General features: G+C 47.7%; 2 protein-coding genes across 2 annotated transcripts; one reads left to right on the forward strand and one right to left on the reverse strand.

Annotated features, from left to right (window-relative positions):
- Nucleotides 1-1,219: 1,219 nt before the first annotated feature.
- On the forward strand, nt 1,220-2,524 carry H6S33_005968 (uncharacterized protein; the record flags this gene model as incomplete). Its single annotated transcript, XM_044837372.1, has 1 exon — nt 1,220-2,524. The coding sequence occupies one exon, from the start codon at nt 1,220-1,222 to the stop codon at nt 2,522-2,524; it is 1,305 nt and encodes a 434-aa protein (XP_044699277.1).
- Nucleotides 2,525-5,222: 2,698 nt separating this feature from the next.
- On the reverse strand, nt 5,223-6,871 carry H6S33_005969 (uncharacterized protein; the record flags this gene model as incomplete). The annotated part of the gene is made up of 3 exons (XM_044837373.1): nt 5,223-6,508; nt 6,587-6,742; nt 6,838-6,871. The coding sequence occupies 3 exons, from the start codon at nt 6,869-6,871 to the stop codon at nt 5,223-5,225; spliced, it is 1,476 nt and encodes a 491-aa protein (XP_044699278.1).
- Nucleotides 6,872-12,975: the final 6,104 nt, after the last annotated feature.

Here is a 12,975-nt window from a genome sequence, read left to right on the forward strand (position 1 = left end):
CATGATCATATGACGATATCACATGAATCGATTGCGGCTCTGCTCAATTTTAAAGCTATTAGACCAGCGACATTATGAGAGAAAGAAAATTCTGTCGGTTTCGGAGACCTTATCTGTCACATTAATTTTGATACGTATATATATAGAATTATCATAATTTGATCTTCCCAGCCAGGAGCCAAGAGGCAAATATATATGAGGGCTCGGATTGTACTGGATCTCGATCATAAATCTTAATCGCGGCCTAGAGATGTACTACGGAGGTGTCGTTTCACAGTACCCCACTAGAGGTTTCTTCATGTATTTACACTTAGAGGGAGGCTCAAACTTGAATACATCACATAGGTACATGTATATATAGATTGTAGGAAAGAGGTTTAAGGTTCAGTGAAAGTCAAAATTCTATGGTACTGGCATCACTAGGAAAGATGAAATATGAAGGTAAATGCGCGTGATTTTGCTGGGTTGGAAACAGACTTTCCTTTTTCGTTACAGTTCGTAACTGTTATAACTGAGTCATGGATGTATTTATGTAGGACCTATATCTGTATGTTTGCACTCTGAAGAATGTTTATAATATTACGTATACGTACAGCTACAGAAACTTACTAAATTCAATACGAAGAGGCTTAGCTCCTCAACGCAACAGCTACGTAATCCCAACTTCGACTGTCTTGTACGGTGCCTACGTGTATATAATCAGAGTGGGGCAATCTACACAGGATCAACTCAGCGCCACATTGATACTATTGTGGAGGTATCTGTGTCGAGATAGAAATATCTTGATCTTTGTTTATTTGTGCAATTGCAGAGCAGACAGCTGCAGGCGCAAGGAAATACATTTATAATTTAGCATTCAAGTGGAAAGCTGTGGTGGAACTGATGTCATAGCATAAAGTAAATTTCACCTACATGAAAAACTCCGGTAGAGATGCCAAATGTCAAATTGAATAATTTAGCTTTCTTCCCCTGTTTCCGCTCCCCATCATCTCCTACCCCCTAATCTCTATATAACGGCCGCGACAGTCGCGGACTCATACCGGAAAAGTATACCCTCCTCTATCTGCAGGTACTCACTTCACTAACCCGCACCTGCTGCTACTAGCTGGCTAGACAAACCAACACAAACAAGCTACTACCTAGTTCCCGACTAACCCCCGTTCTAACGGAGCTTTCCCCAACGTCTAACAATTTACATCTCACATTGAGATCCGTCATCATGGTTCCTAGGACACTCCGCCTCACCGATATCCCAACAAGACCCTCTCGTATCGTCATCTTCACCCTCACCTTACCTCAATCTAAGGAATTTTTACAAGGCCTCGCCAACTCAACCCATTTCGGAGTTTCTCCAACTGTCATAGTTGAGCCCACCCGAACCACAGAGTCATCCCCAGAATCTCAAGAACTTTACTCCTCCAACATTGAACACGACCCTGACGGATCGTCCTCTCCCAATACCACTCCCGAACCGGGTACTCCAGTCCCGCAATCGTCATCTCCGCCTCTTCCTCCTCCTCCACCACCACCAGAGAAGACGAAATATCAAAGCCTAGATGAGATGCGCATTGAAGCAGCCAGAGATGCTGTCGTACTCTTCCGTAGCTGGGCTCGCGAGGACATCTCAGAGGAGCTAAAAGAGGTTATCGCAGTTAGGAACGCATCGGAAACGGAGGCGGAGCTTCTGCAGAAGATAATGTGGGTGAAGGAATGTCTGAGGGGAAGGTATCAGATCTGGATCCAGCGCTCGGAGGCATATAACATTGAGGGTGCTTTAAGGAGCACAAGAGGAAATAAAGATCACGAGGTGAAGATGCTCTGTGGCTACCCGGGGTGCGGGAGGACATGGGATGACGGAGAGATAAGAGTCAGCTTCGAACCACACGGATGGACAACGTCGGAGAAGGTCAAAGGTGCCGGCAAAAAGAAGAAGAAGGTGACCTTTGATCTGGATAACGAAATGATGGACGAAGAGGAGGACAGCATGGTTATTGATGAAAACGAAGAAAATCTCAATGATGCAGCGCACGACAGTAAGGGGATCAAAAGACTACCAGATTATCACGCCTTGCTCAAAAACCCCCGAAATACCCGCCTCCATGGACGTGGTGAATTCTTCTGCCTCCACTGCTTTGAGAAGCTTCTGGTCCCTCCAGCTGCTTCTACTTCTCCCACCAAAAAGCGCAAGCGGGAAAATAGGAAATATCTCCGTCCCAACCCGCTTTGTAGGATATACGGCTCGGTGTTCCCAGAAACCCGCTTGTCCGCGGATGGAAAATTTCAGCTTGATGTAGACATGGCAGATCTCGTGGAAAGGTGGAAGGACGCACTTTTCGCTAAAGGGATTAAAAACCTCAAGGTCCGTTTTGGAGAATATCTTGGGAGTGCGGAGGAAGATCCTGAGGAAGCGGAGGAAGACCCTGAGGAAGCGGAGGATCGGGAGGTCGGAGATGGAAGAGGTTTGGCAGAGCTACTGGGTACGAAGAATGTGGAACCGGGTGGAATCGTCAAGAGGAAAAAATGAAGATTGACTGGACCGGGACACGTAGGAGTGAGTCGATGATAGCTAACTGCAAAGTTCTAGTATCGCAGTGGGGAATGAGCTAATATTTACCCCCGAGAAAGACTAACAGTTTGTATTCAAAGATTTAACTAGGCTTAGAACCCCTCTAGAACTATAAAAACGTATTTCGCATTTCTATTTTATTTTTCTTCGTATTCTTCTCGTCTTTTAGCGCTATAGCTTTACCCTATCTACTCCAATCTACTTATCCTTTCATTAATGCTATTACGTTAACGAGATATGTAATTAAACAAAATAATCTCCTATAAACGTTCTCAATATTGCGTTAATAAGGCAGTCAGAACTCCAGTTAATGGGAACAAGGCCTTGAATCACAAATGGTCACTCGACAAATCATAGGGCTTGCTTGGCGTTAGTGATATTTGATGATGCACCAACTAACATGGAACTGAGTCTCTTTCACAAGATATTACCTGCGCCTGAACCTTATTCAGCTCCGACTCCTTACCATGGTCTAAAGTATGTAGCACATGGGCCCAAGCCAATTACTCCAGCAGGATGGGAACCCAGGTGCAGAGTGCGCGCCACACTCCTAGTTGTCCTATGCTCGGTTTGACAGCCGTCGCGGGGTGGGCTAGGGACTCTCGTTACAGTGAGGATGTCATGTTGAGGGGAGCCGTAGATTTGAGATATGGAGGGAAATGACGAGTTTCGTAGGGGAGGTCTTATTGATGATCGATATGGGTGTCATACATCGTCGAGGGTAACTGGAGAGAAATTGCGTTTACTATTGGCGTGATACTAGATGTAGGATAGATGGGGAGCATGGAAGGGCTACTAGTAGGGGAAGGAAAAGAATTCTTTCTGAGTCAGATAATGAGAGCGGCAATTTGACCATAGGGGATTTATAGGAGCCTAACTCGATCCCAGTTACTTTAGTGGGTGCATGCACGACCCTCCCGTCCTGTTCCCGCCAAATATACTGTGTGCCCTACACCCTAATAAAAATCTCTTAGTACTTTTCCAGCACAGCTATCAAAGTAAACTCTGATCTTCTATCCCGCTTCTCTCCTCACACTTTTTACCAATGCAATATCTTACCAGAGAAAACAGATTCAGGTAAGTTATCGCCAACCGATTAATACGCCTCGTCGAGAAACACGCCGAAACTCTCTCCCCGCCCTTAGAACCCCACGGCTTTTGCTTCTTTGCCCTGGGTTCGTACAAAAGCCATCCCTCGAGTTTCATCAAACTCTGGCTGAAGCGATGGTTTGTGGAGAATCGAGGGATGGTTTTTCTTGAAGATAATCTGGCCCTGCCAAGCCGAGTCCTCTCTCTGATGAAGATTTCTGTGGGGGCAGCCCTGGAACAAAACCATCCACCACTAACTCTTTTTACTACAAGGGGCGTTTAGTGCTTATCTTACTTCTACGAGCTTTTACCCTCTGTGGTGCGAGAAAAAGAACCCTTATCTTAGGTAATGCCCCCCTCCCAGCCCTGTAATCAAAATATCCTCTTGAGAATACTAACCAGTCGGCGTCATCGCCATAGAGTCACAAACAGATACGGGGAACTGCAAATTCTCTTCCAAAATATCCAACCAGCTGAAAATACACGGGGCAAGCACACAAAAGCAGCCCAAACACGACACACAAGCCTAAAGCCACAGTAAGAAAAACACTACTCCACAGCTCGCACAGTACCCCGGCTCTAACTCACAAAAAAACAACGAAGACGCCCCCAAAACCCTCGAGGCACCCACTCCGCTGAGCATACAAACCACATGTTCACACAAAATCACTCGGGCTTGGCAACCTCCCCTGCCGACCTGGAGGCCTAGGTAACGGTAAAAGTGAGAGTAACCAAATACTAACTGAATTAAATTCATGGAACAGGGTGATATGGGTCTGGTGACCCAAAACTGATTCACCGACAGGGGGCGGGTGGCACCCTTCCGGTAGCAGCGGAGTGAAATCTGGTGCTGGGAGGTGTCCTCCATCCCCCTGCCAGAGAATTATGTTTAAGAATTGCAGAGCCATATGGGAGTAGATGATGCATGGGAGGTGAAAAGCGGGCTTTAGTTGTGATTCCGCCCTTCATCGCCTCCTCTAGGTCTGGCTTCGATGAATGCAGCAACAATCAATGTGCATCAAAACAGGTTCAAGCACGGATGTCCGCAATGCGGAAGAGAGCACAAGCTGGGTTGTGTGGTACAGAGATAAGCCCCCAATCTGGATTGATGTCAAAATTTGAGAGGTGCACTAATTACTGACAACATTGTAGAGAGTAGGATGTAACTTGAATCTCATCTTGGGCATTCAAACCAATACAGAGGTCTTGTAGCCCTCTCACGACGCAAATTGACACAGATGAGTGGTATCATATACTCTCAGTAGAGTTCCAAATGAACAATATATTAAAAATCAATCATTTCCTTATCATACAACACAGCATCCTCATCACATATTCAAACACGGCTAACGAAGAAGATCACACATCACATCGCATAGGCTTCGTCACCACACCCCAATTTGGAAGATCAAGAATATCATTGACCACCCAGTGGAGTACTTAAGCTACAATACAGCAAAGGAAAAACCCAAGGAATGAAAACCCCAGACCCAGAAAGAAAAAATAAAAAAAAGTCCACTTAACAAAAAAGACAAAAAAAAAAACCGTCTAGTTCCGCTTCTACTATCTAAGCAAAAGCACCCACAAACGCCATCCCAAACGCGCCAGCAAACACCAAAAAGCAAGCCGCCACTCTCCTCTTTCCCGTGAGCACATTCCAGCTCTCGTCGCTCAAGAAATCCTCCGCGAGTAGTTCTACCAGACCCGCAAAAACCAAAAGACCCGACGAGATGGCATTCATGACCCCGACCATAAGAAGACCCGTCTGGCTCTCTGGGGTGTATAGAGAGTGTGTAGCGAGCCCAATTGCCTGTCCGAGTGGTGTAGTGAGCCCGTATGCAAGTGCCATCATCCATGGTTGTATTGCCTTTGGCTTCCAGTCCAAAACAGCAATCCTGCTTCCGAGCGCAAGGCCCTCAAACGTCTGGTGAAAGACGATAGCGATAAGGAGGACAACGAATCCGGGACCACCAGTAACGCTAAGCGCCATACCGATAAAAACACTGTGAAACAAGATCCCCATCTCGAGGAGTCCAACCTGGAGAAGCGCCTTCTTGTGGACCTGCTGTGGAGTCAGGTTGCCGTTGATGCCGTGGACATGTTGAGGTTCAGCGTCGTTGATAGACTCCGCGGGTTCCTTCTTCTCGTACTCAACGTCGACATCATCCTCCTCCTCAACGTCGACATCATCCTCCTGCTCCTCAACGGCACACTCATCCGCCTGCGTAATAGTGTCCGACGAGTCCCTCCGGTTGTAGTTTGCACTTCCCAGGCTAGGTGACGGCCTCGTTCTCTGCCCCTGCTGCTGTTGATCCTTCCCCATATCACCGTACATCTTCAGTCCCTGGCTGAACGAATGGCACCTGGACCTTCTTCTCCCCGCCATCCCAAACCCGACCACACCGACACCCCCCGCCCCACCAATCTCCTCACTCCCCTCGCTCCCCCGCCGCCCCCGTCCCGTCCCCGCCCTCACCACACCCCTCGCATCCCCCCGCTTCTTGGCCTCTTTCTTCTCATCCTTGCACTCTTGAGTGCACCCCAGCTCGAGCGTTGCCTCGTGATGGTCCGGCTCAGAGAAGCCGCCCTTGCATAGACCGCGCGTAAACAGCATCTCGATGACTGTGACGAAAAAGACGGCAGCCATGGCGATCGCGCCAGGCATGGCCGGGTACTGCTTGTTCCAGAACTCGGGTAGGCAGGGGTCATTGAGTGAGATGAAGGCGGTCGGGAGGAGATGCACGAATGCTGTTGAGATGAGGACGCCGGTACCGAAATGGCGGGCGCCGAAGAGGAAGGAGGGGGGGATGCGGAGCCAAGGGACTCGTTTCGCGATGATTGGGAATGCACATGCTAATCAATCAATTGGGTGTTGTTAGTTGTCAATGATCGCGGCTGCGGGTAGGAGAAAGGAGACGGGGGGGAACATACCGAGTGAGCTTTGTGCTAAAACTACAAATAGGGCCATCACATGTAGGCCGAGATTGTATTCTTCATCTTGGGACCGGCCGGCGCCGCACACGGGCACGGAGCGTGTTACGAGCGCTTTATCGAAAGTGGGCGGGTTTTGGTTGAACCATGGGTTTCCTAGATCGCTGGAATGTCAGAGAGGCTTTGTTCATGACCACGAAGTCTGAAAGAATAGCAGGAATAAAATGAAGGCTGGCTCGTCTCGTTCATACCGGCAGGTTCTGGATCTTTTGTGGGCCAATTCATATTGACGTAGTTGAAGAAGCCGTTGTGGGCGCTTCTACAGGCAGAATTTCCAGGGGATAAAAAAGTTATTCGCAAACAATGCGGCGAGCAATAGTTGGATTGATTGTTTCTACTGCAATGCGGTGGTATATAGAATCTTTTTGGGGGAGGTAGAGATAAATGGTACAATAAGACGGAGAGTAGGGTAGGGTCTTGGGGAGCTGCAGCTACCCTTGTTGACTGTACTGGACGAATCGAGCGAGAGATAGGAGGCTCAGCTCTGGATTGGGATTGATGGCAGATCTCGTGTGAATCACCAGCTGGATGGACTGGATGGAAAATATAGCGAGTGATGGGGGAGAATTGATGATGAATTTATTAATGAACAGGTAGGTAGTACTGTAAATAACAGGTGGTAGTAATGGAAGTAAGTAGATGATAATGAATGTCCTTCAAGAGGGAGGGAAAATCCGGGGAGAGAACGGAGGGAAGGAGCAGCAGTATATATTGCCTCCAATGTGAGTAACAAGGGATAAGATTTTTTTTTTGTCGTCAGCTTCATATCATCCATCCCATCCATCCATCCATTCCCCCATCCCAGCAAAGAACTTTTTGTTGCTGCACATGATCCAGCAAAGAACCCTGTTGGACTGATTGTCTGGAGTGGACAAGAGGACAGGCTTTCCCACAATCGGACCTTCTCGGAACCTATCTTGTTACCCGATCCATCTCTATAAAAATATGCTCAAGGCAAAAAATAACGTTCCGCTAAGAGCAGTAGGTGCCGAAGCGAATGAATGAGATCTCGGCACACAACAAGCAAACAGCGAACGAACGCGCCCTTGATCATCCCCCTGTCTGCAGTTTGCAGTTTGCAGATTTCAAAGAGACGGAGAGCTAGATGTACGAAGGAGGTCCGGATTGAGGTTGATTTAGAGTTTTGCTTTTGCGAATTGCTTTTCGCTAGCAGGCTGGATTGGTGGATGAATGGATGAGATGTATCGAATGTGCAATTCCTTCCCATCCATGATCCTTTCCCTTCCTTCTTACTCTACCCACTCTGAAGCGGTTTCACGCCTAGCTTAATTTTATCCCTGGCCTTCTGTCCAGTAAATCCCTCCAACAGCAAGGAAAATCTTTCTCGCAAAACTTGTAGGAGAGAGAGACGGTAGGGTATGAAGGTTATGTAGGCATTTAGTGCACTACAACCAATCTACGCGGAAGTTTCTGCCCGCAAGTTGGTGCTGGTATCCAACAACTGATGTCACTCTATAGATCTACCAAGTTACAGCTTGTGTAGATGAAACCAAACCCAGTCCATGGAAGATCAAGCAGAGAAACAAGTCGAGCCCCATCCCCCATCCCGGACCGTCCCGTGCGGTAACCTCGGGAATGGTCTCAACCTCAACTCACTCGCTCCTCCTCTCCCCACACCCGTTGGAAGGGGCAAAGTGAGAAAGAGTGAGACTGGGATGAAGGAAGAGGCGCCCCGACGCACAGACAAAGCTTACTCGACGCTCCTCGTGTAGATTCCGCATTGGGAGTTTCACGATTCGCAACGCAAACAGCAACAGCAACAGATGCACAGAAAGAAAGCATATGATCAGGAACCGCCGCAACGCAACGCAGCGCCTGGTGGAACTGTTGCGCTTGGGCCAATTGTGCTGTCGACACTTTCCAGCTACTCATAACTGAACCATACTTAGAAAATGGATCGTGATCAGACGGACACTGAGACGAAAGGGACGGTTTTACTTTTTTACTTTTATTTTTGCGTGCATGAGGATATCCACGATCACTTTTTTGTAGCCGCGATCACAGTTACCACGGCACGTGAAGGTTTGATGTGCAGCATCTCTGTCTGGCCTTCTCGAATACTCTGTCTGCTCCAGAGACACAGACACGAAGAGTGATATTTTAATCAACAACACCTGCCCACAGCTCAATGCTGCTACACATAGACTCAGACTCAGACGTAGCAGGCACAGACATTCTCCAACTAATACCAATACTCCCGGCGTCTGCTCTACTCATTCTACAAGGATCGACGCCATACTTGCGTCTATTACTCAACTCCCATGCACGCTTTTCGAAGTCGCTTGTCTGTAACGTAACCCAGAACGAAAGTCTCACCTAGCGTCAAAATCACTCACCTCACTGCACTGCTACAACCCCCGATCCCACTCTTGTCTCCCGGGGACATACTTACTTCTAGACAGCTCTCTTTCTCTCTCCTCCTCCTGCATATGATACTTGAATTACATTCATCTCTTTTTCAATTGGCTCCCAATTCCTCTGTATCCGTCCAACCACAGCTCTGAAGCAAGTAGGTATACTCAGAGTACTTTCCTTCAAGTATCATCCACTTTCAACCTCATTCGGTAACCCCAAGACCGAGACTCCGAGTCCACCCGACTGACTGAGCAGACTCGGCCCAGTAGAGTAGCTACTGTAGGTATGCATGCATGCATCTCCTCCAAACAGCATACCACACACACACACAAACGATAAGCTTAATCTAAGTACCAGCCAAGCCAGCCAGCTCTTAATCTACACAATCTACTCTATTCCTCCCCACCTCTCCCATCCCGCAATAAATAAAAAAAAGAAAGCACAAAAACCGGCCGCAGATCATATTCGGCCCCTTCCGAGTGTGTGTGGGTGGGTGGAGGTTTGTGTGTGTGGGTGTGGCTGTGATTACATACTCTGCATAGATATTACACCGTACATGCTTCATTTTTGGCGAACCCGGATGGCACTGGGTAAAGATTCTACCGGTCGAGAGCCGCGGGGAGAGGTTGCGGGGGGAGTCGGAGCGAAGTGGGCGGGGGATGGATATATATTGCTGTGGAGAAGATGGAATGTGGAGGTTGAGGTTCAATTGAGGGGGACGATGATTGACGTAGGTAGCTTTTTGTTCCCTACGTATATACCCATACCTATGTAGGCCTGGGGGTCTGGGAGAAGGTCAAGGTACCCAAGTAGCTCACGGGAGCCATCTCCACAAAAAAAAAAAAAATTGAGGGGACGGAAAAATTCAACGATGTAGGGTAGCCCTAGCTACATATACTCTACCTAGTGTATGCATGCACATTGGAGTAGAGTGCCTAGAGTAAATATGTATTTACTCACGCCCAGAGGAGCGCCCTCCACATGCAAATCCTGCACGTCGCACGAAACGCGGATGAAACCGTTGTGGGTTTTCTGCTCTGCAAACTGCATATGCGGACCTATTATAGCTATAATATAAGAATAGTAACCTCTATGCTAAAGTGGGGTAGAGATCTGCGACTGGAAATGACTGCCTGGTAGGTATTAGTAGCGGCGAAGGGTTTTCGTCTATTATGCAGTCGGTGGTGGTGGCTTGTGGGGCGGGTGAGAGTGAGTGTGAGTGTGAGTAAGTGCAAACAGGGTCGCGAGTGGAGTGATTAGAGGAGAAGTGAGGAAGTAAGGGAAGGGGTAAAGATGTGGTGTGGTGCGCTTCTTCACGGGACGTCACTCGGTGGGCTAGCATCTTGGCGGTGCACCGGCGCTGGGCACGGGTGTTTCGTTATCTATCTGTAACTATCCTGTAGAATTTCGAGCTTTGTGCTTATCTGCTCGTGATAATAGTCTATAGAGAGAGATCTCTGGTGGCGTTAGAGATAGGGTATTTGAGACCGCTTGGACTGAAGGGCTCTGGTTCGGACGACCGGAGGGGATGGGGCGGTATGTTAGCTGTTGATGCAGTGGTGCTTCGTTGTGCGTAGGAGGAGGAAGTCTATGTGTATCATCTCACAGAACACTAGGTGCTACTTGGGTGAGGGGGGCATAGACCAAGAGTTACATAGATGGCCATACAGTAGACTCTCGCTATAAGGATATTTGATATAAGGATATATTCGCTATAAGGATACCAGTGGCCAGTCCTAGCAGTTTTGTATGAGGTTTTAAGGCTAATTGGTTATAAGAATTATGGAGCGGTAAATGTGTCAAAAGTACTTTTACCAACGGTAGTAAATTATTTACCAACGGTGGTATAAGCACTGAATTTTGGTCATTGTGTCTGCACGCTATCCTAAATTAGTACATTTCCACCGGTATAAACACTGGGTTTCGGTCTTTATGCTGCGCTATACTAAATAAGTAAATGTTCAATCATTAATGCTAAAACTTATGAAAACTTCCCACCGGTGGACAATTTTCATATATATTGGCATTATACGGCCCCTTTTGGCCAAAAGGTCTGTGCTTTTATCATAAAAATTAGCATTATAGGGTATAAATACTGGTATTATTTTCACCACCGGTGGTAAAATAATTTACTACTATTGGTAAAATTATTTTTGACACATTTACCGCGCCATAAACAGTTACAAAAAGCAGACATTTAAACGACTATCCTACCCCTGGCCCAAATGGAATAGTATTAGACCCTACTCTCGCAAATCTCTAGGTATTTCTAGACCGTAATCTTTTCTCATCGTACCTGGAAAACCTAACCCTGAACTTACTGTAAGGATATATTGGCTATAAAGATACGAGTTTCCGGACCGGACCGTATCATTATAGCGAGAGTCTACCGTAGTTGCTAGGTCCGTATCTTACCGGTACGTACATGTAGTCATATATCCTCTGGATCTGTGTAGTGCAGATAGCTCCGGGCATCGCTCACTAGCGTACCCAGCCCTCAGGGGGAAATGCCGTACGGGCATGAGAGCTCCGTCCCGACTGCTGTCTCTGAGCCTCCCGGTATGTCGATCTGGGTTTGCTTGCGTATCTCCTTGTCTCTCGACGAATGTTATCATCTCGATTACAAGGAACCAGGGAAACCAGGCATTTACTTCTCGCGGGTGATAATATCGATAGCTGCTGTATCCGCCTCTCTGTAGCATCTATAACTTCCTCTCCTACGCAGATCCAGCTCGTCGGTGATGTTTTCAGAAGTTGGGGTGAGAGTAAGTTAAGGTTCCATGCAGGCACTCCCGGGAAGGAAGTGCACCCGCATAAACCTTAAACCTTAAACCGCCCACCCACCCACCGAAACTGGGAATCTGCACCGGCCTTTGTCCCCCGGATACGAAGGAGAAGGACGAAGACGAGTAGCTGGTGGTGAGGGCCTGCAGTTAATTGCCTACACTTACAGTAGTCTCTGCTTGAGTTATACGGTACTGCACCCCCGGGGTCGAGGTCAGTCATGGTATAATTTGCCTCAATCCTCTGCCCCTTCTTCCCTATATCTATTATGCCACTTTATTACGGTTATCTCTTGCTTTAATATATCTACATCCCCGAAGCAAAAAAGAAATTTCTAAGCAGAAATACAGCAGCCCTCGGGGGGAATCGAACCCCATCTCCTCTGGCAAAACGTCCTACTGCTACCCGATCGGGCGCATTATTCTACTATGCTACCTGATACAGTGGGCGCTGGAGCAGATCATAAGGACTAGTTGATTGCAGATAAGGGAGATAAAAGGGATCTAATCTAATACTCTCTTTGCACAAACTTTACCAACTTTGGGGCGGGCCGCGTTTTTCGACAAGGACAGCCGGTAACTTTGATCATGAAAGGAGGAAGCGTCCCATGTGAATCTCTCACCAACTACATCTACTCTATGGCCCTTAGAAACCACCCCCCCCCTTTCCCCGCGCCCTGCCCCACGATTCGTGGATAAATTTATAGGCTCCCATTCCAAGGCGAGTATTTACCTAGAATTCATATCCCACCAGAAGAGGCGCGGCTATCAACCATCCCCTACCACGCCAGTGACCTTGATCCTGCGGGGAGTCAATACTGTAGCTCAGTGTGAACCTTTTTGCTGAGACGAGTTCCCGTCATGAGTTATCACTCGTTAGCGCAGGTGTTTTTTTCTTTTTTTTTGTTTAGTTCATTAATTGTATGCAGACCGTAGTCTATGACAATTAGCGCAGGTATTGGGAGAGTCTCGAGGCATTCCCCAGATCAGTATAAAGCTGGCCCAGAAGAAAAAGGGAGGGTAGAAATGACAGAGACCTAAGGCTCACGGCTTCATGGTGCGCAAACACTTTCTTACACGTGGCCTGTTGGGCCAGCACGTTTGTTCTAGATCTTACTGTGGCCTGTTTGTTCCTTATGTACTGGTTCTCCAGATACCGCTTCGGCTTCC

This window comes from Morchella sextelata (genome assembly GCF_020137385.1).
Source record: "Morchella sextelata strain SCLS chromosome Unknown scls_2, whole genome shotgun sequence".
Classification (NCBI taxonomy): domain Eukaryota; kingdom Fungi; phylum Ascomycota; class Pezizomycetes; order Pezizales; family Morchellaceae; genus Morchella; species Morchella sextelata.